The sequence below is a fragment of the Sturnus vulgaris genome, chromosome 21 (genome assembly GCF_052056855.1).
Source record: "Sturnus vulgaris isolate bStuVul1 chromosome 21, bStuVul1.hap1, whole genome shotgun sequence".
NCBI lineage: Eukaryota > Metazoa > Chordata > Aves > Passeriformes > Sturnidae > Sturnus > Sturnus vulgaris.
In genome coordinates this window covers 2117795-2134505 of record NC_142263.1, presented here as the reverse complement: position 1 = coordinate 2134505, position 16711 = coordinate 2117795, and the positions used below count along the sequence as shown (strand labels likewise).

Here is a 16711-nt window from a genome sequence, read left to right as displayed (position 1 = left end):
TTCAGGCTTAATCTGAAGTGGCTTGCTCGGGGAGCGCCAGCGTCGCCCTGCTCCAAGGGCTCTCATCACTCCTGCTCTCAGCAGGAATTAAACATTCCAGGAGCATTCTCGGAATTATCTGTGTGCTGTGACATCACTTGGGACTTTTTTTTTTCTTTATAAATATATTTACTCTTCTAGAGAGATGGATGTGGTGAAGTTCGAGCAGTCTAAGTTCTGTTGACATCTTGTATCTTCCAAGATTTAGTAATAAACAAACAGCCATAATGTAGGTTTACCATAATCTCTTTTTTCCCCCTGAGGTTTCACCAGAACAGTAAAATAAGCAAATAACTCCAAACAGTCCTGGAGAGAGGTGAAAAACTACAGGTGAAATCTGGTCCCAATGAGCTCAGAGATAAAATTCCTGTTGACTCCCCTGATTGAGAAGTTTCCTCATCTTTGTGCTCTGAGAAATCAGACACAGCACAAGCAAATGAGACACCTCCATGTGCAGCCACGTCTGAAACCTCAGACAGGTAAGTGAATTCACATGACTGGATTCCCCAGTGAATGCTCCTCCTGGACAGGTCCATGTGGAAACATAACCTCTCATTTCAGGAAAAAGCTGTGTATGATTTATTCACCAGTGGGAGAAGCAAATCCCATCCATAAATATTTCATATTTATGCCATACACCCCAGCAACACATTTAATGCATCACTCCCATAACAACATTGTTCTTAAACCAGAGGAAACCCACCTAATTTGTCAGGGTGAATTCCATGGATCAGGTACCTTGTAATTGCTTTGGCAAATCCAGAGCATTTGTAAATTTTATTTATTTATTTAACTGTAACCTTTCATTTCTAACAGGAACTAATTCTCAGTGCATTATTCATGACCTACATTCTTACACTGAGGTTCTGTTTTGAGCCAAATGGTCAAGTATTTACTGAGTTCTTATACAGAGGCTTCATCGACTGAGACAAAGAAAGATTGGATAACAAGACAAAGATTTGATCTCAATATAAAAATCCTCCACCAAGCATGATAGTTTTAAAGTAATACAGTATTTATATCTGGCCAGAAGTCACAGGAATTCTCAATAGGAAATGATAACCAGGGAAGGAAGGAAGTAAACCAGCTACTGCCCCATTTTTATGGGCAAATGCAGGGAGTGCCAGGTCACCACCCAAAAGGCACCATCACTCTGCCAACCTCCTCCAGCCCTGTCCAGAAAGGACCATGCCAGGACAAAAAGGGAGGCAGGTCACTTGCTGCTGCCAGCTGAAACTCCCCACTGCATGCTGAGCTTCCCAGGGATGTGACTGTGTCAGGAATGCTGGGGCTTTATCTGGTTTGGGACCATCACAACTGGAGTCAGTTTTACACACAGGCTGTTGGTAGTTTACTTCCCACTAGGAGGAAAGCTGTGAATTTAACTCCCAGTGGTTCCCATTGGTGTTTTCCTGAGCTGGAAGCCCCCAGGGCTTACCTGTGACAGCCACTCCTCATCCTCCTGCCCGCTGTGGTCAGAGGCCAAGCTGTCATAGGACTCGTGCCTGGTGATGGGCCCAGGGCTCCCTGGTGGCACCACTGAAAAAAAACCCAGAAAGCACAACATCAGACTTATTGTTAAATGATTTAAAAAAAAAAATGCTTTTTAAATAAGTTAATGGCACAGCAATGTAAGTTTTCCTAGATCTGTGACAATTTTCTAGAAGCACAGGAAGAGGTCAAATATTGACATTAAAAGGATGAAAAGATTCCTGCTCTTTGACTTGGATGTATCCATACAGCCAAGGATAACCCACAGGCTCTTCTTCTTTTAACCTGATGTTCTTAAAATACTGAAGTATTTTTATATTCCCACATTTTATAATCACTCCAAGTTTTTAAAATTTTTAAAAGCTGTATTATTGCAGGGTTGACCTTTATGTGTCAAGCTTCCAACCACTACAATTTTTTACAGCCATGTAGTAAACCCCCAATAATTGGAGTTTTAATGGCAAAGCAGACACAATGGTAGCCACAAATACAGAATGGCGCCTCTGTAATGTAAACAGCTTTGCATAAATCCATACACTTGATGGAATAAAGGGATTTCCATCCTGTTCTGTGTGTGTCAGTATCTGAAGCTACAGAGCCATTTCTCACACCTCTAGAACACAGTGTCTATATTCTCAAACCTGCAATGTCCCAAATACAGCTCAGAGCCCAACTTATTCCAGAATTATTCCAAGTGCCAGAAAAATTAGGACATATTCTGACAAAGGAAGCTCAGGTTGGATATTAGGAAAAATTTCTTCACTGAAAAGGAATGGTCAAGCAATGGAAGAGGATGCCCAGGGAAGTGTGGAGTCCCCATCCCTGGAAGGGTTCAAACAATGAGCAGGGATGGCATTTCATGGTATGGTTCAGAGGGCATGGGTTGGACTTGATGGTTTTGGAAGTCTGTTCCAACCTTAACGATTCTGTGCTTCCATGATAAAGCAGCAAGTTTTTCCCATGAGATGCGTTAGGAAGGAATTCCTCCCTGTGAGGGTGGGCAGGCCCTGGCACAGGGTGCCCAGAGCAGCTGTGGCTGCCCCTGAATCCCTGGAACTGTCCAGAGCCAGGCTGGACAGGGCTTGGAGCAGCCTGGGACAGTGGAAGGTGTCCCTGCCCATGGAAAGGGTGGAATAAAAGATCTTTAAGGTCTCTTTAAAGTCTCTTCCAACCCAAACCCTCCTGTGATCCTGTGATCTGCCACTTTCACTGCCATCCCCAGTCTGTGCCTGTGCACACCCACACCTTGACAGCCCCAGGTGTTATTTCAGCTCTGTGTCTCCATCAGTTTCCAGTAATACAGAAACTATCTCCATCTGCTCCTTACATCCATGACAGACTCAATTCCATGACTGAGGGACGTGTCTGTCTAGTCCAGGCTCCTGTTAAAGAACACACACACACTGAACCCCTGAGGGTTCACAGTACAACCTCAACAGGAGAGCACAGCACCCACTTCTCTTCCTCCAAGTTTATACTTAAAACCAAAGGAACAAACCCATTATTTTGACTCATTTTGCTGCTGCCCTCATGCTCCCCACATCTCCTGGCTCCCTCCTCTGAATCCTCCTGCCTTTTTCAGAGAGCACAGCTGATCAACTGCAGGCTTTCCTGTTATTGAACTCCCTAACAAACTTCATGGCTCCACCAGATGGTTTTGCTTTCAAACCAACAGGAACTTTATGGACTGATCTGAATTTTTTTTTGTTCTTTCTATCCCAGGGGCAACTACCAGAGCTGTCAAGATTAGGGAAGCTGCAAAAACACAGCTCAGGGAGCAGCATCCCCCCTGCTTGGTCTCCGGATTTCTCCCTTGGGGAATACTTTTACATTTTACTGGAGATTCAAGATGGCTTTACAGTGAGAAAGAAATTTGAAAAAACAACTAAAAAGCTGAACAAATGATTAGTTTTGGTGCTGCCCTGGAAGCCTTTCCCTGAGGAGCCACAGGTCTTGTGTTTCCCTGCAGCTTCTGAGCACAGCATTAACTCTTTCCACCCAGGAGTGATGAAATGCTGAATTCCATGGAAAAGTTCTGCCTGAGAGTTCACCAGCAGGGCAGCAGTGATAAAGCCTCAGCTGAGGTCAGCCCTCAGTCATTTGTTTGGCTCTTTAATAAAGCAGCATTTCTGTGCCACACCTATCACAGTGTGGAGGGGTTGGTTGGGATGGGGGATCCCAGCTCACCATTGCCCTTCTCCCACCATTCCCAGTGGGAATGTGCAGTGTGCTGGGAGAAGTGACCTTAGCAGACAAGTGACCTGCCATGCCTGTGCTGCTTGTCACACATGTACACATGGGCAGATCTTTCCAAGTTTAAAATGCCCTTGAAGTTGTAGGAACAAACATGGTATAAAAATGCAGATTCCCCTTTTCCTCTATTTCTGGGTCACACACCTCTCACATCGGTATCAAGCTCCAAGATTAATGAGATTAATTTAACCCTGGAAGGACATTTCCAGGAATTTGAGCTCAGGAGTAATCTTTATCTTCCAGCTTAATTCTTTGAAAATCTGAATTTACACTGGAAATTATAACAGACTCTAACCCACCAGTAAGGTTATTCTGATGCTGCAACACAGAATATTTTAAATTTCTGAAGAATTTCCCAGCCATGAAGGATAACAAATAATAAAATTCCAATTCCTGCAAAGCTTTGTTGCAAGTGTTTTTTACTGGTTCTCCTGTAATTTCTCTTTCATTGGGAAAAGTCACAAATGGAGCAGACACAGAGCAGGAGCAAGAAAGCCTTGGCTGCACAGAGATATTTTCCTGCAATTGCAGGTGGTTTGTACCTTCCTAAAATAACCAATTCAATGCCTTGTCTGAGCTATGCTAACTTGTAACTTTTTCTGTTCTCACACCAACATCTGGAACAAACACATCAAATATCAGACTGCAACTGAGTTTGTTTAATTTAGAAATAGACAAAATGAAAAAGTAAAAAAAGTAAGTGTCCATTAAAAATCTAAGGTGAGAATTAAAACATACAACTTCTGTCTGTGCAGTATGACAGGACATGAATTTCTACAGTCTGCTTATTAAATCAATCCAAAAAGAGAGTATTCAAGGACAATTCTGAAGAACTAGACTGATACCTATAGCAAAAATCAGAGTTTTGCCATCAATATTTGGCAAGGGGCAAAAAGGATCTTTGAGCTGCTCCAAAGCAATAATGGCACCTTTGGTTTCTGTCCTGCTTCAAAGGAAAAGGTGACAGCCTCCCTCCTCTGCAGTGACAGCATTGATGTTACCATTATATTGAAGGAAGATTGTATCTGGAAAAAACCACATTGCAAATGAAGTTATTTGTGTGATAATTGTTAGTGCCAGGAAAACTGCACAGAAGGGACAGTGGAGACACAAGTGTCAACACAAGCCAGAGCAAAGGCTGAAATCCAGCAGAGCTGATATTTCTCTGGAATTCCAGGACTTGATTCACACAGTTCCATGAATAAGTATGAAAAAAGGACCCTCACTGTTTAGAAAATTCTCCATGATATTTACTGACAAGTAAAGAAAACAAACAATTTGTATTAATCTCAAATCACCTGCATAGACATTCCTGCCACGTGAGCAAGACCTGGATAAACACACACTGGAGGAATACTGGAATTAACACGAAGTGGGTTTGCTCATGGATGGACTAATTATACAATAAATACCTAAAGCTAAGACAAATCTTCCTTCAAAGATTATAAATTGTCATCTTTCAGCAGCATAAAAGTGTTGGAACAAAGAACCACTACAGTTCAATTGTAGTGTATGCACTTATGGCTTTAATTTGGGAACAATAAATCATTAGTTTTACTTAGTTTTGTGTACTTCTTGAACCAAAAGGTTTTAATTTTCTCATTTATAGAAATAAGCTTTGCACAATTCAATTTAATTGAGAGTTATATATGAAATTCCCAACGTGCTCTTCTCTAAAGGCTGGATGTTTGTCCAAATTAAGAGCGAACAAAGGCATTTGAGCACCACAGGGTCTGTTTGTTTGGTGCTGCCTGCCATGCATGTGCCTTCAGACACCCAGAGAGCTTGCCTTTTTCATCTCCATAATTATATGATTTAATATAATTAACATTTATAATGTCAAACGAGTTTCTAAAATGCAGTAGGAACAGGACAATGTACTCTTAACTAACCCCTCCAGTCTCTAGTGATGTCCATGGTGAACAGGTACACAGGATAAAAGTGACATAGCCCTTCTTTTCCTAAAAACCTCACCCTGACACCCGATTCTGATGCTTTTTCCTCAGTTACATCTAGGTGGTGTAGAGACCTGAGGTAATCACATGACTGTCAACAAACTTCAGGGGTCCTTGTGCTGGAATTCAGCTCCATAAATTGAATTCTTTCCTTCGTGCATTTGTTCCACAGCATCACCAGCAGAATGTGATGGATCTGGTTCAGGTCTCCATGGAGCCAATCCAAATTCACCACATTTACCTTTCTCCCCTGTTGCTGGTGCTCTCTCAGCTCTGTCAGGGGTTGGTTTTGGTGTCCCACAGTTGTGCAGTTCACATCCAGCACGTGCTTTGTGGGTTTGTGTCAGAGTTGCTGTTCTGTGCCTCTGGCTCTACCTCTGCTCAAGTGTGACAACAAAGCAAAGGCCAGGATTTTATTTTGGGCAGAACACTCACAGCCATGTTAACAATAAACTGTTTGTAGGCTGGAGATATGCTCCATGTAATTTTTCTTGTGGCTGCACGTTACTGAACAAAGTTCTGGTTTTAATGCAGTTTTCAGCTTGTAAACTCCTACAGGAGCATGGCACGCAAATTAAAATATCCTCTTTTACCCAAAACTACTCCCTGCTCATTCTTTTTCCTGTTAGGACTTTCTGATATTCTCATATGCATAAATATAATAAAATCAAGCTAAAAAGGGGCTATAAAGCAGGAGTTTAGGCAGACTGAGAGTTATTTCACACCACCAATTGATTAGAGCTGGATTCATTCATTATTTGTGTACTGTCCACAGTTTATTAAGTGCTTTACTGACCATCCACTCTCTGTATCAGCACTTTAATAAAGACATAGGTAGCTCTATAATTAGGAGATTAATTCTTCTTCTTTTTTTATGACTGCTTTACTTGCTCCTTACTCACACTGGTCTGATAGTCAACAGCCTGGACTTTTTTCCCCATAAAAGCCTGGTATAGATTCCCTGTGCTTAATTTCAGCTTCCATCTCCAAAGTTTCCTTAGGAGGCCAGTCAAGCACAGAGCACTTTTAAATCTGTGCAGAGCTAGAACCTGATATTATTCACAGGATGGAGCACCTTAAAGCTTCTCAACACTCAGACTGTGAGCAGACAATCAGTTGGGCACCACAACAGAACAAATATATTATTTTCTGAGTTAAAGAACAATTTCAACTGCACGAACCCACGGTGAAATCCATCTGATGGCCATCTTTAAAGAATTATGGAAGAGGTAACTATTTCTATAATTCACCGACTTCAAAAGTATGTTTGACATTATTGTCGGGAAAATTATGTTAACCATGGATTACTGTTACAATCAAAGTATGTAGTGAGAAGTCAAGAGGCTTAGTAGTAAATTTTCAAAGCGGTGCGTGGGGATTTACCCGTTTGACTCCCATTAACGGCAATGGGAGGCGCGCGGCGAAATCCCCGCACGCCGCTTTGAAAACTGACCCCTGCGTGCTCACGGACCCTGCTCTAAGGACTTCCAGATGACCATGCAGGAGGAGGAAAGAACCATTTCAGCATGTGCCCTTGTTCATTATTGTTGTTTGTACACATCTGAAAGTGTTTGAGTTGCTGTGCCAGCGCCGCTCCCAGCGGTCGCTTTATAAAACGCGGATTAGGGCGGGCGAGCTGTGGCTGAGCTGCTGAAGCCATGCACAGCCCCAGGTGTGTCCCTGCATCAGAACCTCAGCAGGCACATTGCCAGCAGCCAATGCACCTTACAGAGTTCATTTTCAAATATTTCACCAGGATGTATCATGAGTTACTCCACCTCTCAAAGTGGGAATCTAGAAAATGGATCCTTCCAGCATGCTGATTTTGCAATTTTAAGCCTGGAACACTCAACTGACCCAAATTTGTGGCAAAGCCCTCACCTGTGGCAGCAGGTACAGCTGAAGGGCAGGAGTTTGGGCACCATTCACAGGAGCAGCAGAGAAAAATGAGGCAGGTGGAAATGTTCACTCCTATCCCATGGTTCCAGCTCCTCTCCATGCAGCTCAGGTGAAATCAGGTGAAACTGCCCCACTTCAGGGCAAGGTCAGAGCTGGGTTTGGATAGGGATGGACTCCAGAAATGAGCTATGTTCAACTAAGTGCAGAACCAGCAAAACCCAGCAGAGCCACTGGAATGGAGCAGCTGAAACTGCCCCAAGCTCCTGCCTGAGCATGGCCCTGCCACAGAGGCAGAGCAGAAAGGCTTTGAACACCTCGTAACCACACGACACAGTAATTGTTGTTACTGCACAGGCTCTGCTTTTGATCAGCTTTACTGTTTGAAACCCAGCTCGTTGTGACAGACATTGAACATACTCAGACCAAGAGCAGCTCTGGCCTCCCCAAAAATGTTCCACAACACTCTAGAGTTACATACACAGAAAGGGATGTACCATCACCTGCATTCCTCCATCCCAAACCCATTGTTAAAGATGCACCCTGAAGAGAATGCAAGGAGAAAGGAAGAGGTACAGCACTAAATGGGATTATCAGTCCCAGTTCATTCAGCTATGACCAGACCAGCACCATGCTCTGCTGTGCACTCAGGAGGGCTAGAGGACCAGAATGTCCAGATTCCTCCTGTGGCACTCCTTGGCTGTCATTCCAGGCATCACAGCTTGATTTTCACAGTGCCTGTGTTCACAGCCACATTCACAGTTTTTTAGTACACTCTCCATCTTACCCTCAGATTTTCCACAATACTCACTAGCTCTGTGGATGTAATTTTTATTTCTGTCAATGGAATGTATGAAAGGAATATAAAAGGGGCCATAAAGAACCACGATGCTGCTTGGAGACAGAAGTCTTGCCCAGGGTGCACAGCTTTCATTAGAGAGAGCAGGAAGTGCAAACATGATGTCAGAGCTACAGAGATTATCTCTATAAATGGTGCTATCATTTAACCCAAACAAACAGCAGGGAAAGGCTCACCCCCTGCCTTTGAAGACAATGGACAGTTACTAAATTGGACTTGTAATGAAAGCCATTTTCAGTGAAACACAAGATATGTGCAACAGTTGGTCCAGAAATGAAAATCTGTTGTAACAGCCAAAAGTCAAAGGCAGCTATAAATACAGGCCCTAATCTTTTCAAGAATCCCTTAACGAAGCCTATAAAACTGATTGTATCTTCAGGCCTAACTCAAGTGCAAATTCTTACTCAGAAAAATGTAACAGCCCTGCAAGTATGACTTGGAGAGCAGTAAAGGGACAAGGAAGGAGAATACAGAGTGCTGGTTTGAATGGTCACATCTTGGAATACAAATTACATTGCATTTAGAATAAACAATTAATGAGACAACAGAAGCCTCAGCTACAGGTCCATTCTTCTGAGAGAGAAACAATTTCCAGAAGTGGTCAGAGCGGGATGCAGAAACACTGTATCTTTCCTTTTAACACAACAGAAATGCTCTTTGATTATTTAAAAGGCAATTGCAAAGATCTGTCTTCAAAACCTCCTATTGCAGGTTTAATAGCAAAGAGGTGCAAGTACACTTACCAGCAACACAGGAGTAAAGTACAGACTTTTGTTTTAACAAAATCTATATTTATACGATTACATTTCCTATGGTTGAGGGCAGCTGTAATTAATGGATTTCCCTCCTTCCCCTAATGCAGTCATTTGTCAATTTAAACACAGAATGCCCAATCAATTTTGATGTATTTAGTAAGCAATTTGTCAGAGTACTGCACACCAGTTAATATATTAATTCTTGTCACTGGCCCACTTCTGACAACTGTAGGCTGTGTCCATGAAATCGGTCCTGATGAGCCAAAACTTGCCTGGAATGTGAAGGTGCCCTTTGCAGAGACAGAGGAGAGAAATCAGATCTCAATCCATTCAATATCTTTTTGGGGCAGTTTTTGGTCAGTTTTAGGGGGTTTATTCATTAATGTGTTAATTGGTCATGTTTCAGATATTGCATCTACAGTGCAATGGAAAAGAAAATTCAGAGTGGAGAGACAAGGAAGAAAGGAAATTAATATGAAAGGAGCATGTCAGACTTTCTGGTGATGCAAAGTTACCAATTTCCATGGCAATTCCATTATGTGCCATGAACGTTGACTGTGTGAATTCAAACATGCAAAAAACATGTGAAAGGTACACAAGTCACACAAAGGAATCAAGGGATAAGTCACTCAAATATGCAAAACTTCAGGGCCTGGTAAAAGAGAGGAAAGAATTCATTTGAAAGAATCCTGAACACAACCACGAGATTGCCCTGGACATGAAAGCACATCTTAACAGCATCCTCAAGAGTTTATGCCACCCAAAGCACCTTAATTCCTAAATACCAAACAGCAGGAAGAAGGCAGGATTTAAAGAGTAATTAATGAGAAACTTGGCAACTCTGTGGAGAAAGCTTTAACATTGCAGATTCCTGTGGACACCAAAACCCTCCTCCCACTGCCAGGCCTGCTAGGACAGTTTAATACATGGTGCTATTTATGTTAAAGGAAAGACATCTATGAAGGATAAAATGTGACTTGGATTTTCTTTTGTTGTGGTTAGATTTGGAAGTTGCTCAGGACACAGGCAAATAAAGAGGGGATATCAGAGACACAAATAAAGTAGAATATTATGTATTAAACACGAAGAGTGTAGAGAAAGATCTGATACCTGAAACTCAGCACTGAAAACCTGAGGATTGTAATTAATGCAGGGGGTTGTGAGCTGGACTCCTGGGAGCAAGTGAGCCTGGAATGTTCTCTGTCAGAAGGAGCTCTCAGGACTGGTTACATTCTCTCTAACCCACTGCAGAGTTTGGAGCAGGATCCTGACACTTTCTGAAGGCCAGCAGGCTGTGCAATTTGATGTGCAAGTTCACTTTCAAGCCATGAACTTCCAGAAAGCTGTAAATCCCTCACTTCCCACTCTCTCACCTGTGCAGCAGCCCGAGCTGTGCTAACTGCTCAGGTAGACACGAGCTGCACACACTGATGCAGGTTTCTACAGCAGATGTCACAGATGACCTCAAAGCAAGGAAACAGCTGTGCTGATCCACTTACAAATACCCTCGGGATAAAGGTCTTGGACACTTGTTGTACAAAACATTTCTTCAAACAATGGTTCCTTGTTCCTTCCTTTCTAGCTGCAAATAAAACTTTCAGATTCTTTAAAAATATTAAAAGCCGAACCATGTGTTGATAACCTAACGCAGGATTTTTTGAATAGTCTCTGTTTAGCACAAGAAGTCACCGGCCTGGTTTATATTTTTCAAAGACTAAGGAAGATTTTGGCCCTGCGTTTTGGCATCAAACCTCTTATTTATGAAAACCTGGCCGTGCAGCCCTCCAAGCAGCTCGCCAGACGTCTCATTGTTCTGCCCGGCTGCTGACAGAGGTACTCTGTGCTAAAAAGCACATTGAGGGTTTTTCAATGACCCAGGGGCCAAAGGTCACTTATTATAAATGGATAATGAGACCTAATGCAATGTTCTGAGTGTGGACAAAGAAAGGGTCTATCCATACCCCCTTGTGACTTGGTCATTCAGGCTTTTATTTCCCCTGCACACTTAATGGAGCCAAACAATTGGCAGAAATGCTATACAGAAACGGAGAGAAACTGCTGCATTCTACCTCCGAGAGACAGCTACAAATAGTGACCCTGAATCGGCGCCACGGCTCCTCTCAGCACTGACGTGGCAGACAGATGGACCAGCCCCCCTCAGCCCCGACTGAGCCATTTGCTGGCAATTAAAGCCCCCGACGGAAGCTCGAGCACAGCAAAGCCGGGCTGCAGCTAAAGCCAGCCCAGAGCAGAGCTGCAGGTAAGCAGAGCCACGGAGCCGGGCTTAGCAGCTCTTTAACAGGTGGCTTTTGTGGGAAAGCTGCTTGGACTCCATTGTCAGGGACTTCACTGAGGAGCTTCAGCCTGAAGAATAAATCCAGAAGACAAAACTTCAAAGACAAGCAGACACAAATTTCTCTGTTATTGCCATTTGCATTATGTCCTCTAGATACTCTGCTGTCTTTAGTGGTTATTATTTTATTGTCCTTTCCATTTCACATCCAGCTTAAAGAATTCCTATTATGGGAATGAAAACCTGAGTTAGAAGTCTTATCATTCAAATAACACAAGTTCTTTAATTAGTCAGATTTTGCATCTACTGTGCAATGGAAAAGTGAATTCAAAGTGGAGAGATAAGGAAGAAAGGAAATAAATATGAAATGAGGATGTCAGACTTTCTGGTGATGCAAAGTTACCGATTTCCATGGCAATTCCATTCTGTGCCATGAATGTGACCATGTGAATTCAAACATACAAAAAACCATGAGAACATGTGAAAGGTACAGGTCATACAAAGGAATCAAGGGATAAGTCAATCAACTATGCAAAACTCCTTTAAGTTCATTAATTTGTTAGAATTTAGCTACCACTCATTCTTCTCTCCTTAAAAAGTTTTCAGTACTAAAGCATTTGAAATGTGTATTTGTGCACATGTGTATACTGTACTGTGTAACAGTATTTGAACTGTTAATAAAATGCAAATAAAATGCACAAAATGAGCCCCATCCATCCCTGGTTTCACTCTGTGGGATACAAGTACAAGTGAAACAAAGCAGGAACCTACAAAAAAAAATCAGCCAAAATGCAAATCTAATGGCACTGTGCACTACTAATTACTTTTCCGTTTTCTTTTGTACCTTTTGAATCTTATCCCGATTTTCTGTGCAGCACAGAAGAAGGAAGACTCAAACTTTGCAGGTTTCCATAACACTCAGATGCAGCAGATGGACAGGTAGAGGCAGCAGATCCAATCTGGCACCAGTGTCCCTTTCAGCAGTCCCATCCAAAGTGCCCCTGGCCCACATGGCCACTTGCTGCATCTGAAATGGCCCTGTCACACAGTGCTGCCTGCACTGACAACTGTGCACAGCTCTGGTTTCCCCAGGAGAACCTCAGCAGATGCCAGGAGCTGCTCCCTTGGGAGACCTCAACTGTGCATCACTTTGACTGTAGACAGAACAGTACTGTTCTCTCTTTTAAACTGTCAGATAAAAGAGAAATACACATTTTTCCACCAAACCATTATAAAAATGTGTGTGTTTGTGTGTTTATGTAATATAGATACACCACAGCCATGCCATGAAATATTGGCTCTCTGGGAATGATGTGGCTGGGCCAGACACAGGCCAAGGCAGGTGGGCAAGCATCCCTGGCAGCAGTGCCAGGGCTCCTGAGGGAAGCAGCTGCCTGAGACTGGGGCTGGAAGGAGCCCAGCAACCAGGAGTTCCCAGGGACAGGGAAATGCAGATGCACTCATTTGTCACTGGGTATGGAATTCACAGGAGGAAATGGCATAAAGCATGAGAAGGAATGAGGTGAGGAAACCCTGAAGATTTCATAGGATCTGGTGGGTGACTCTCAAGGCCAGCCAAGCATTCCCACAGCCTCACAAACTGATTCATGGCAAAAATCCCAGCACTGCATTCCCTGCTCCATCCTTACTAGCACAGTTACATACAGCCCTACTCTGGGGTTGAACATACACTGAAATTGGCTGAAAAATCAACTTGGAAAATCACCCTCTGCTTAAAACGTGCACATGAGACAAGACAAGAAGTTGTCAGCTACTCACAGCCAGCCAGAAGATACTGGTAGTACTGCACAGCATCTGCAGCCAGGAGCAGTGGATGGTTTGCATTAAATGGTGGTTGGAGTTCATTCCACTGAGGAGTTCTGAGGTAAAACACAAGACTATTAATATTTAAGCTAATACAGAGAATGTAAATCAGTGTTTCTGTCATCACATGCAATTATCTATACAAGCTCACAAAATGTTTGTAATTATTTAAATTAGCTTGTTCAAACACTGCAATCCACCACAGGCAGTGGAGCAGCAGGGCCAAATCGTGCAGATTGTGAGCAAAGACAATACTTGGTTGTTGACTGCAGCAGGGATTGCATAAAAAAAAAAAAATCCAGGAAGGAGGTTTAGATTAAGCTGGTAAATATGTTTAGGACCATTGTATGTCATGCTGACGTTATATAAACACACAGGAGAAACTGGGGAACTTTTTTGTTCTGTTAACTACCACTGCTTCCATCCTGTGAAGTCATTGAGCACTTACTGTGAAAATAAAGCTGTGTAAAGTTATGGATTATTGATCCAATTAAAAATTTCAATTCCATTACAACCTACTCATTTCAACAATAATGGTCCCAAAGTCTGTGTTGTAATTTTAATTAGGGTGGGCCACTCCTAAATAGCTTGGTAAATCAAGTATTGATCACTCCAGTCCAGCCATAAGCAGCACTAAGGAATGTAGGAGCCAAGAAAAATCGATAGAAAAATATTTTAAAACGTCAAAAGCACTGACAACACTTTCTCATCAATTTTTCTTTACTTTCTTCCACATGTCAGGAACAATTTCTTCTACTGTCTTCAGAAATGGTACCTTCAGCTACTCACAGGAAAACTCACAATGCTTCATCTTGGGAATCTTGCTCATGTCTCACAGCAGAATTCTGTACTTCAACACTACCAAAATAATCGTTTCTAGTCCTTATATAAAAAGAAAATTACAACCTGATCATTTAAAATCACCAATTAATAAGGATCTCTATTGATTCATAGACATGTTCATGTCTAGCTCCACGTGGAGAGAAGGATTTAAAAACTTAGTTCCCACTGAGACACGTGAAGGGTGACAGAAGTGTATGGAAAACAAGGCTTGAATTCCTCTCCTTCAACAAAAAACTTCAGGAGTCTTCACATGAGTGACAATCACCGTGCAGCTCATTCAAAAAGAAAGATCACAGGCATTTTGTGGCTGAAAGGAAGGGAAAGTCAGGGGAATGAGGTACCTAACCAAAGCCCAGCTGGCCCTGGGGCAGGTGACCATCTCCAGGGGGGTGTCGTCGCTGATCTTGGGCGCGGTGCTGAGCGGCCGCGGCTCCAGGACGTGCTCCACCAGGCTCCCGTAGCAGCTGATGATGTACAGGGACTCCACCACAAACTGCTTCGACTGATCTGGGGCCAGAGAGAGAGAGAGGAAAGCTTATTGCAACAGCACGGCAGGAACACAAAAGGTTCTGCAGAAATAGCAGAGTCTGTGTTCTTTTAAGTCTCTTGTTTGCGGCTAAAAATGTGAATTAAAAGTAGCAAAAGAGCTGGAGAGACAAAGAGAAAATTGTACAAAACACACAGCTTTCACACAATTGTATTAATAAAAATATCTCATATAAGAGAAGTTTCTCACCGAGGTGTGTTCAGGTGATTACACATTTCCAGACTTATCTTGTACATTTGCTTTAGCAAAGGTGTATCATCTTTATTACACCATTTTTTCAGTGCCACTTCACACAGTACCTTTGGACTGACCTATCAAAATTGGGTTTCTGCCACTGTATCATAATAAATAAGAGATCAATTATTCATTTCACTAATTTTCACTCATTTCTTCTTTTTACCAAAAGCACTCCAAGCACATTCCTAAAATTCTCAACTGCCACTGAGTTTATGGAACAAAATCCACAAATTGCTTAGAACCTGTCACAAAAGAAGAATTTAAGTTTAAATGCAAGCCCTAATTCTGTGAGGTACCAACCTTTTTCTCGTTTCAGACCGGAATTGTTTGCAAACCATGACCTTGAAGCTCCAAAGACTGCAGCAACACAAAACTCCCCTCCCACAGATTTACTGGGTGAAATCTGTGGAGCTGGTTTGGATTTGCTTGAAAGAAAGAACAAAATAAAATTACACAAGTTAATTCTCAAAAAATGAAGATGTCCCTTGCTTAACAGCATTTTAAAGATATTACTTCAGAAATGGGGAATATCTGCAGTTCCCATAAGGCTGAGCAGCATTTACAGACGCTCAGTGTTTCCCAATAACAGGTCCCAAATTCCCCTGGAATTCTGAACTCATTCACTTGAAGAACAGCATTGGCTCATAATGGAGAATTGAATTGTTTAAAAGACCCAACACTGAACGTTTGCATTCAACAGAAACAACTTCTGAAGTAAATACAAAGAAATCCTAAATCCTTTGGGAATGAAAATACAGATTCTGGGTGAGCCATTCCAGGTGTGTTTTCCAAAGGAAATCAGGAATCACCAGGGGATATGAGTGACAAAGGGTGGGAGGGAAGGACATGCAGAGGGGACTGGGAGTGATGCACACACTCATGAGCCACTGTTAGAACACACCAGGAATTTTATCATGAAAAGCAGACTGGGACACTGTGCCCTGAGCCCACCATGTGCATGCAGCAGATGCAGGGGCTGGGGATGTTCACTGAGACATCCCGAGGGTTTCTCCTCACAGGGACCTGCAGGAACCTGACATTCCTCTCTGCAGAAACTCAAAACTATGGGCACAGCATTGTCCTCAATTCATCAAACCAGGATTTCACCCCTTCCTTAAGAGAAAAGCTGTTTGACAAACCCACACAGGATTCTTCTTTCTTCATGTTCCCCTTGCTCTAGTCCTTTTAATTGAATTCTTTTATATTTTTCTCTCAATTCTATTTCACTGCTCCTTTCTTTTCCTATCCATCCCTCCTTTCCATTTTTCTTCTACTAATTTCTTCTTCAACACAATTTCACCCTGTGATCAGACCATCCCATTAACTTGGTTTTTACATAAAAACCTCCACTTCTGAGAAGTATGTGTGCAGAGATGTATACAAACAAAGGACTGCAAGTGTTACAATGGAATTCAGCACTAGAAGCAGAAATCCATTTAAAAACTGTATAGGTATAATGATACTTAATTTATACTAACAGATCATACACATGGCAAGCCTGTGGTCACATGTATCAGTTAGAAATTAAAATAAAAAAGCTCTGTCCAAAGGAATTCCATCACACTGAGCAGAGCCCATGGAACAATTCAGACAAACTTCCACAGACTTGGATCAGAGCTGGAGCTCCTGGACATGTGGGAGAAGCTGGAATGTCCCAAAAGAGCAGTTGGAATTTATAGTCAGTAACTCTGGTATTGAACCACCACAAAGCACTTAATG

General features: G+C 42.4%; 1 protein-coding gene across 12 annotated transcripts in view; it reads right to left on the bottom strand.

Moving 5' to 3' along the window:
• Nucleotides 1–16711, bottom strand: part of BCAS3 (BCAS3 microtubule associated cell migration factor) — a 296591-nt gene that overhangs the window by 175329 nt on the left and 104551 nt on the right. For all 12 annotated transcript variants that reach the window (XR_015807899.1, XM_088176980.1, XM_088176982.1 and 9 more), the window contains 4 exons: nucleotides 15293–15417; nucleotides 14550–14715; nucleotides 13321–13421; nucleotides 1478–1578 (listed from right to left, as the gene is read on the bottom strand). Coding sequence is in view for 11 of the 12 variants with exons in the window: in XM_088176980.1 (XP_088033106.1) it covers nucleotides 1478–1578; nucleotides 13321–13421; nucleotides 14550–14715; nucleotides 15293–15417 (493 nt within the window). In the remaining variant the exon portion in view is untranslated. The remainder of the gene's footprint in view (nucleotides 1–1477; nucleotides 1579–13320; nucleotides 13422–14549; nucleotides 14716–15292; nucleotides 15418–16711) is intronic.